The sequence below is a fragment of the Lutra lutra genome, chromosome 13 (genome assembly GCF_902655055.1).
Source record: "Lutra lutra chromosome 13, mLutLut1.2, whole genome shotgun sequence".
In the NCBI taxonomy this organism is placed as follows: domain Eukaryota; kingdom Metazoa; phylum Chordata; class Mammalia; order Carnivora; family Mustelidae; genus Lutra; species Lutra lutra.
Genome location: NC_062290.1, coordinates 73322317 through 73331342, shown reverse-complemented (window position 1 = coordinate 73331342; position 9026 = coordinate 73322317). Strand labels below are relative to the sequence as shown.

The 9026-nt window shown below is 40.2% G+C and overlaps 1 protein-coding gene across 5 annotated transcripts in view; it reads right to left on the bottom strand.

Annotated features, from left to right (window-relative positions):
- Positions 1-496: 496 nt before the first annotated feature.
- MUSK (muscle associated receptor tyrosine kinase) overlaps positions 497-9026 on the bottom strand; it is a 92128-nt gene continuing 83598 nt past the window's right edge. For all 5 annotated transcript variants that reach the window (XM_047701157.1, XM_047701159.1, XM_047701160.1 and 2 more), the window contains 4 exons: positions 5206-5407; positions 4502-4693; positions 2998-3146; positions 497-1838 (listed from right to left, as the gene is read on the bottom strand). In XM_047701157.1, the coding sequence (XP_047557113.1) occupies positions 1156-1838; positions 2998-3146; positions 4502-4693; positions 5206-5407 (1226 nt within the window). In that variant the 3' untranslated portion in view covers positions 497-1155. The remainder of the gene's footprint in view (positions 1839-2997; positions 3147-4501; positions 4694-5205; positions 5408-9026) is intronic.

Sequence of the window (9026 nt, the reverse complement as noted above, 5' to 3'; positions counted from 1 at the left end):
AATAGTCCTGCAGAAAGTTGATAAATAACACTACATTAATTCTACTGCCTATGGAATTGGTTTCTGTCAGGAAAAAAAAATGTCAGAATGCACAAAAACATCAAGTTTTAAATAACTCAGAGCCACAAGACCATCTTGTGACATCTCGTAAACTACGGTTTAAGAGATTTAATAGACTGTGGCAATAAATTAATGAATATCAAATTTGAAATGTGTAGCTTCACAAGCATGTTCAGAAGAAAATGCTATTACTTTGCAGAAGTTATATACATATCAGTCTACAGTGTTACTTTAAAAGTTATTATGTCAGGGTATTTGTTGCATATATGAGGTAAAAAGAAAAAAAAAAGTTAAATAACCAAAAAAGGACAGAAAGTCGTGGAAAGTGAAAGAAATAAAGTGAAGGAAAGATACCAATAAAAATTTCAAAGAAAAAGGTAAATTAGTGAGACACAAAAGTTTTTTTCGGAAAAACTGTAGGAATAAAATAAGCATATGGTATTTATGACGAGGGCCACAAAAGAAAAACTTCCACAGGAGAAGCAACACAAAGACAGAAAAGGAAATTAAAAAATCACAGTAAGAACACAGCCTTACTGATTTATCATTTTATTCCTTAGAAGCCCTCTCTCAATAAGTATACCACAACTCTGTACAATACAAACAAATATAAAATTACTCATAAATGCGAGAAAGAAATTCAATAAGGGAAAAAACCAAAAACACCAGCACCCATCTTCGGGTGGGGAGACAATGTTTTTTCCTTCTCAGTTTTCCGTACTTGACCTAAATGTCTTCCAGGAAGAGACACTACTTTCATAATGGATGGGAATTAACTCTATTCAAAATGAAGCCCTGCATCACATCTCGTATTAAAATTTAATGCAGCAGAGTCTAAGTCTGCCGCCAGCTAACTTAGGGACCGAAGAGGACGCCATGGCCTCCCCGCACACCAGGCCTCAGCGGGGTGGACTGGGCATGCGTCGGTCTCCCGCGTGAGTTCTGCGCAGGCTCGATTCTGGCCGGGACACAGACTGCGCATGCTCCCGGGGTCTGCCAGCATTCCTTCCCAACTAGGGACCCAGGCTGCGATGCCAGGGGCTCCCACAGTGTCATAGCGGGCAAGGCGGCATTGCCCTGGGCAGCCATTTGCTCTCAAATGCTCACCGCCCCCTCTGCCCTCTCGCACATTCGCTGCAGGATGCGGTGAATGCTGGGGAAGCTGGGCCTGTCGGCGGGCAGCTTGCTCCAGCACAGGCGCATCAGGTTGTACAGCTCCAGGGGGCAGTCCTCGGGGCAGGCGAGGATGTGGCCATCGCGCACGTAGTAGATGACCTCCTCGTGGGCCATGCCATAGTAGGGCTGCAGGCCGTACGAGAAGATCTCCCACAGCACCACGCCGTAGGCCCACACGTCCGACTCGGTGGTGTAGCGGTTGTAGAAGATGGACTCGGGGGGCATCCAGCGGATGGGGATGGCGTCATTTTCATTGGCTTTGTAGTAGTCCGCCGAGTAGATGTTCCTGGACAGGCCGAAGTCGGCGATTTTCACCACCATGTTCTCGCCCACCAGGCAGTTCCGGGTGGCCAGGTCCCGGTGCACAAACTTGCGCTCAGAGAGGTAAGCCATGCCAGCGGCCACCTGCCTGGCGATGCAGAGCTGCTCGGCACAGGAGAGGGGCGGTGGGGCAGGGCTGGATGCCTGGGCCCCCCCGGACAGGTCGCGGTGGCTGAGGCTGCACCGGCTGTGCGGGGACATGCTGCGGAGGAACTCATTGAGGTCACCGTAGGCCATGTATTCGAAGAGCAGGCACATGGGTTTCCCCACCGCACACACACCTGCAACCGAAATCACGCGCCTTGTTATGCGGGGTGTCTACCGTGGCCCTCCACGAGGAGCGCTCTGACAGCCAGTGACCAAGGTTGGAAAATAGGGGGCCTGGCCTTCTGTGGACAGCATCACAGCCCAACCCTGACCCCATCTGTCTGGTCACACATCCCGTATTTTCCTTTTAAGTTTCAGCTTATCTGTCACTCCCGCTAGAATGCCTGGGCTCCCAGCCCTACTGATAGATTTTTTCCTTCTCTAGGCTTAGGGCGTGCCATCCCATGACAATCATCTATTTGTTTGAGGTTTCTCTTCCATCCTGTTAGCACTTTGAAAGCAGAAATCATGTCTTACTCTTATTTAAATCCCACACACCTGCCGGGTATCTGGCACAGCAAGTGCTCGATATGCATTTGGTGAGTGAATTTAGGAATGGATGCTTGGTTTGAATGTGTGATGTTCTGTGTTTCTTCTACTTCTTTGGAGAAGGTTGGTTAGGAAGATGTATGAACTTTGGAAAGGATGACAAAAACAATGGCAAAAATCTTAGGTGAAGTACTCAGTGGAACATTTCAAAATTTAGGTTTTACAGTATTTGTTCTAGAAAGAAAAAAAATGTGCATATAGAGCCTCAGATTTAGTGCCAGGAGGACATTTGCAAATTTTAAATTCTTGCTATATTTGAGAGGGAAATGGGACACCTTGAAATATTAAATCATTTGGGTTTCACAACTTCATATCACCGTAAAAATAGATTATGAAATCTAGGATTCTTCTTTCAGGCAAAAATTAGAAGTCTCTGTTCAAAAAGAAAGAGAAGTAATGAATACCATTATCTTGGCTTTTTTATTTGGGGGCTGGTTTTTAATTCCAGGGATTTAGCAATCAGTATATTTATAGATTCTAGAGAGACAAATTAAGAAATGATAACATATTTTTATGAGCAATTTAAAAAAACAATTTTTTGAACTTTGGTTATTTAATATAATGTTCCATTCCATGGTGCAAAAAATACTATATAGGAAGGAACAGAGATGTCCCTCTGATGAAGAAGTAACGGAAAAGGCACAAGTGTAGGATGAAGGAGGAAAACTTGGAAAGACTCCGTTTTGCAATAAATGCAAATAATTTCAATAAATGCAATACATTTTTTCATTTCTATTTTCTTACCTAAGAGTTTCACAATGTTAGGGTTATCAAATTCTGCCATGAGGGCTGCCTCCCTCTGAAAGTCTGCTTGCATGTCTGCTGAGGCTTCTTCTTTGAGCATCTTCACTGCCACCATTGTGAAAGGTTCATAGGGAAGTAAGCCTGGAGCCCTGAGAGATACATTTATATAGGAAGAGATCAACTATCAGGAACATATACATATTCACATTCATCTACACACATTCACATATATTCCTTCCACTTTTGCAGCCTTTCCCAGAGCTACAGAATCAAAAAAAAAGATGGCAAGAGTAGATTGTACTTAAACCTTTTTGATGCCAATTAATAAAAATCACTGGGACTGTTTTCAACACAGGTTGTTTGAAAAATGCATTATTTGTAAATGTCAGGAAATCTGAAGTACACAGATCCAATGAGATTGTCATTACCGCCCTAAACCCTTGATCTCTGGCCAGAATCTAAATTCCTGGATGGCAGGGACCATGGCTTACTCATCTTTATATCCTTTTGAAACCTGAAGTGGTGCCTTGCATATTTTTGGTTCCCCATGAGTATATGTGTGAGATCTTCATTAATCATGTAACCTCCATAGGAGGGCTACTATGAGTGATAGTAAGGTTGTGTCCTGCCCAAGAACACCAGGAAAAAATGACAATTGGTGATTAAAACCAAGTCCACGTTCTGTGGCCCAGCTGTGTGTCTGTGAGCCACATCCATGCAGAGAGGGCATTTCCTTCCAGTTCACACAGAGGCAATAAATGGGCTAGCCTTGGCCCTACTCTTGAGCTCATTGTTTTCTGGCATTTTTACATTATTTCCCCCCTTTTCTGCTTTGCCATACTATGGACATCTATTTAATATCTACACATGTCAGGCTCTGAATTCTTTTTTTTTTTTTTAAAGATTTTATTTATTTATCTGACAGAGAGAGATCACAAGTAGGCAGAGAGGCAGGCAGAGAGAGAGAGGAGGAAGCAGGCCCCCCGCCAAGCAGAGAGCCCGATGTGGGGCTCGATTCTAGGATCCCGGGATCACGACCTGAGCTGAAGGCAGAGGCTTCAACCCACTGAGCCACCCAGGCGCCCCCAGGCTCTGAATTCTTAAATGGAAATACTAGTTCAAAGTAAATTTTAAATAAAGTGGAGAAAATAGCAATAGAAAATGGAAGAGAAATTTTACAGTCACTAAAAACAATGCAAGAAATTATGGTTAAAATGTACAATAAAATTATTTTCTGAAAAGGAAATATAATTAAATTTTGCCAATTGCTCATAATTTGAACACTACATAAATGAAGATTCTCTCCTACCCAGCCCTGTTTTTCAGCAGAGAGGAAAAATTATTGAGATTCAAAGTACAGTACTCAGTAAAATGAGGTTAACAATGTGAAGAATTATTTGATGATAATTATTATATATACAACCTAGGCATCAAGGTAGTGGTCTGGTAACTTTTTAGACACAACAAATTTCCGTGGCAAGATTTTTCACATGGGTAACTTTACCTTGCTTGAAATACCCTTCCAAATGCTCCCTCTCCAATATCTCTCACGTATTCAATGTTATTCCTTGGGTATTCCAGGCTGAGCAATTTGGGATTCAGAAGGAGGGGCATCCTCTGGTACATGGGGTTGGGATGAAGTCTGTCTAGCAGAAGCTCAGAAGGAAGAGTAGTGAGGGTTACTGCTGCTGATTCTCTGCAAGTAAGACAGGGAAGACCAGTGATAAACTCAGGATCAGGTGAGATCTTTGTACTCGGGCTTGGGTTTTAAAGAGATACGATGTTAGGAGGAAACAAAACAAATTACACTAAGGCAGCCGAAGATCCTTCAGTTTTAGAGCAAGAAATACTTTCTTTGGTCTGGGAGTCAGAAGGTAGTTTTCTTAGGAATTTTGTCACTATCCAGTCTGGTGTGGCAGTGGGCCTGGGGGCTGGGGGCAGATGGGGAGCAGGAATAGCCATATTCTTCCAAATTATTGTTTAGATCCTACCTGCTGTGAAAAATTAACCTTAGGACATGTGATCCTATGCAAAAAGTTACTGATATTTTTAAAGATCATGGCGGGGTGCTTCATCTTAAAGGAGGGCAATGGATGTCATAAAGAGACACGGTGTTATATATATTCCTCCTCCTGCCCCCAATTCCAATATTCAGTTTGTAGGTTTTAAAACATTATTACATGTGGTTAGCTTACATTAGAATCTCACCTTTTCTTGTTTTTCCATTGTTTTCGTCGTCGGCAACAATAAAAAGTAGTCACAGTAAGAAACACAAATATGGCAAAGCTGGACATGATGGAGATTATTACAGTCATGGAGTATGTAGGTGAGACAGAGAACGAGGAAGAGGAAGAGGAAGGCAAGTCTGGAATGTCCACGCTCGGCTTTGAGGACGTCATGGGTGGGAATGCTGTAAGTAAACAAAATTCTTTTCATTCATTCTTAAACTTTTAAGAAGCAGTCTTTGCATTCAAGCAATCTTCACTAAATTCAAGCAAATTTAGTAAACTAAATTTAATTTTAAGAGTGTGGTTTCGTGGATCAGGTTCTCCCTGGTTATATATTTCTAAAGGCCAAGGGTAAGAATCCAGAGATCCAGTTGTAAGTCAGTCCAGCTTACAGAATCACAGAATTTTGAAGATGAGACCCAGAGAAAGGAACCAATTTTTCCAAGACACATGCAGATCCTGGGCTAGTGCTTCTTAAATTGCATCATGTTGTTTATGACCTGACAACAATTATGGAGCTAATTAAGTTATTAAATGAAATAATTTCATGAAATTGTGGTCAGGATCGTCTACAGCTGAGCTTTTATTACATTTACTGTTTTACAAACAAAACAAAAATAATAGAAGAAGATGAAGAGTGGAAATATAGGGACACAAATGGGAAGTGAGTATATCCAGAAATTGAGCTCCTGTCAAACTTTTATTAAAAAGGTCCATGCAAATATGAAGACAAGGCAAAATCTGCATTACTCTGGAAACCAAATGATGCCATGTTTGTGTCACTCTGTAGAGTGCAAAGTCCTCTGTGTATCTATTAAAACAACCCTATTAGTTTATATTTTATATTCTTTCAGCTGAGTAAAGACAAAAACATGGGTACAGAGTATCTTAATAATATAATTGACAAGAATGTTCTAATAGCAAACAGTGTAATTCGTACCCGACATGGAGAGAATAAACCCTATTTTCAAATACTTGCGGAATACTGACAGACATGATCTTTGGTCAAGCCACAAAAGTAAATCTCAGATTTCAAAAGCAGAAATTATGTGGATTTATTCTTTGACTAAAATGCAATTAACAATAGACTAAGTAAAATCCATTAGGACATCTAAAAAAAATTTCAATAACTTTTCACTCAAAGAGTAAAAAGTAGCCATAGTGACAGGTTCAAAAACACCTTCCTGGGCGCCTGGGTGGCTCAGTGGGTTAAAGCCTCTGCCTTCAGCTCAGATCATGGTCCCAGGGTCCTGGGATTGAGGCCCGCATCCGGCTCTCTGCTCATCAGGGAGCCTGCTTCCTCCTCTCTCTGACTGCCTCTCTGCCTACTTGTGATCTCTCTCTGTCAAATAAATAAATAAAGTCTTAAAAACAAACAAACAAACAAACAAAAAAAACCCACCTTCCTGATAGGGCATATAAGCTTTGGCCAAAGGGAAGTTCAGTGGTAAACTCATAGAGTTATCTTTCTCCATTAGATCAAAAGGATGAAATTGAATGAGCTAGACATTTAACTCAAGACTTGGAAAAAGAAACAAAAACTACAGAGAACAGAGAAAAATAGCTGATAAAGTAACAACCATGTACAAGCAGAAATTAATAAGTTAGAATACACATACCACAAGTGCTAGAATTTAAAAAGAGGTCAATAGTTGGTCTTACATTTATAAAGTAGTCTATCAGTGGAATTTTAATTTTTAAAAGACAAGGCACAAACATACAAAATTAGGAATGGTAAAGGAGTTATTACAGTAGATTGAAATAAAAATGCAGTAATATGTAATTATGTAGTTACATTTTTTAAATCTTTAGAAAAATGATAGGACCATATTACCGAATTTGAAAAATCAGAAAATCTGAAGTTAGTCATAACCAGGAAATTTAAAAGTCATTATAGAATTAAGGATACATTCTTTTGGTCTTGGAAGAGATTAAATTTCCAGATTTTATAAAATGTTCCAATAAGAGAAAAATCTATCAAATTATTTTAGAAAGTTATGAATACTAACATCACAGCCTGGCAATGTTAGCACAAGGGAAAAGTGCATACATAGATTAAGGAACATAGATTTTAAAAAATCCTAAATGAGATGTTAGCAATTGGCTGCAATATAATAAAAGAATGTGTTTGATATACGGAAATATACTAATATAGCACATCCCAAAGTCAAAAGAAAGCTTTTATTACAGTAGATGCCTAAAGCCATTTGAAATAGGACACTTAATAAAAGTGATGACAAGTAGCCAGAGATTACAAGGGGTGCCCATTGGATGACTTAATGTAGGAGTGGAGACATTTTCTATGGCCTGAGCACCAATGGCTAGCAACTGGTTTTAGAGCCTGTGGAGACCCAAGTTTGGTCATTGCTGTGGCAGGAAGATCATCAGCTCAGGCACTGGAACTGGAAGACTAGCTCAGCAGTGCATTTGTGTAGGAACAGTGCCAGTATTTCTCATCAGGTATCACAGCAGTGGTAGACTTTGACTTCCTAGATTCCTTTATGATCGGCTTGAAAGCCAAATTGACTTTCTTTGAACTGAGTCATATGAAGGCTTTTTCTTTTTTTTTTTTTTAAGTTAATCCAGGATGGGTGGGGAGGGGGGCTTAAATTGGAAAGCTAAACTTCCTGCTAATAATAAGTAGGAGCAAGCATTGAAAGACAGGAAGAGGCGACTATTTTTGTATCTGGATTTTACAGAGCGGTTCAAACTATATTTAACACATGAGGGAATGTAATGTAATTTGCGAAATTGGTTGTGTAATCTCATTAGTAAATATAAGGGTAATTTTTTTATCAAAAATATCAGACATGGGGCGCCTAGATGGCTCAGAAAGTTAAGTGCCCGATTCTTGATTTCCCCTCAGGTTATGATCTCGGGGTTGTGAGATAGAGCCCCACATTGGGCTCCATGCTCAGTAGGAGGTCTGCTTCAGATTCTCTCTCCTTTTCCCTTTGCCCCCTACCAAAATAAATAAATAAATCTTTAAAAAAGTATATCAGACATAGAGATTAATCCATGAAGACTTAGTAAGCTTTATTTTCAAAATGCATAAGTTGGCATTGTTTGAATAATAATTTTGCTTCATTGATTTAATTATATCTTCCTTTCTGGATAGTTCTGTTATTCCTTGTTTATTACTTCTGATCTATTTGCTGTGGTCTTCCCTAGTGACCGATTATCTCTTTGGATCCAAATTATCAATCTGGGTCTCCTTCTTTTTGTCTTTTTCTTCTCTCACTGATTTTATCACATCAGGAGAATTTTTATCCACTCATTCATCCACACGTTAATGTATTCACTAAGTTAACATTGATGTTGGGTATCCAGAATACTGTGGTGGACCTGACAAATCTTTGTGTTCAAGTATTTAGCTGGGGAACAATTAGTAAATTGATAATTATAATAGAATGTAAGAAGTCTTATAAAACTTATAAGCTTCTGAACATCCAGGGGCAGTTCAGCTCCAGGTCTAGACACACTAGGTAGGTTTTCTAAAATCAATAAATTTAAATTAAGTGTAAAGGTTGACTAGGGAATGCCCAGTTGAAGGAGTATGTGTGGGGTGGAGCAGGAGGAAAGGGGGGCAGAGAGGGAGGAAGTATTCCACAAAGAAGGAATAGTATATCTCAGGGTCCAAACCAAGCAGTGTGGTGCTTTCCTAAAAGTGCACCTAAAAGGACATGGGGAGTGTGTGTAGATAAGGCTGCAGAGATTAGGTCTGTGTCATAAAAGGCCTTGCATGCCAAGGTAAGTAGTTTGGACTTTGCCCTGCAGTAAGTGGGGAGAACCGTGGCGGGA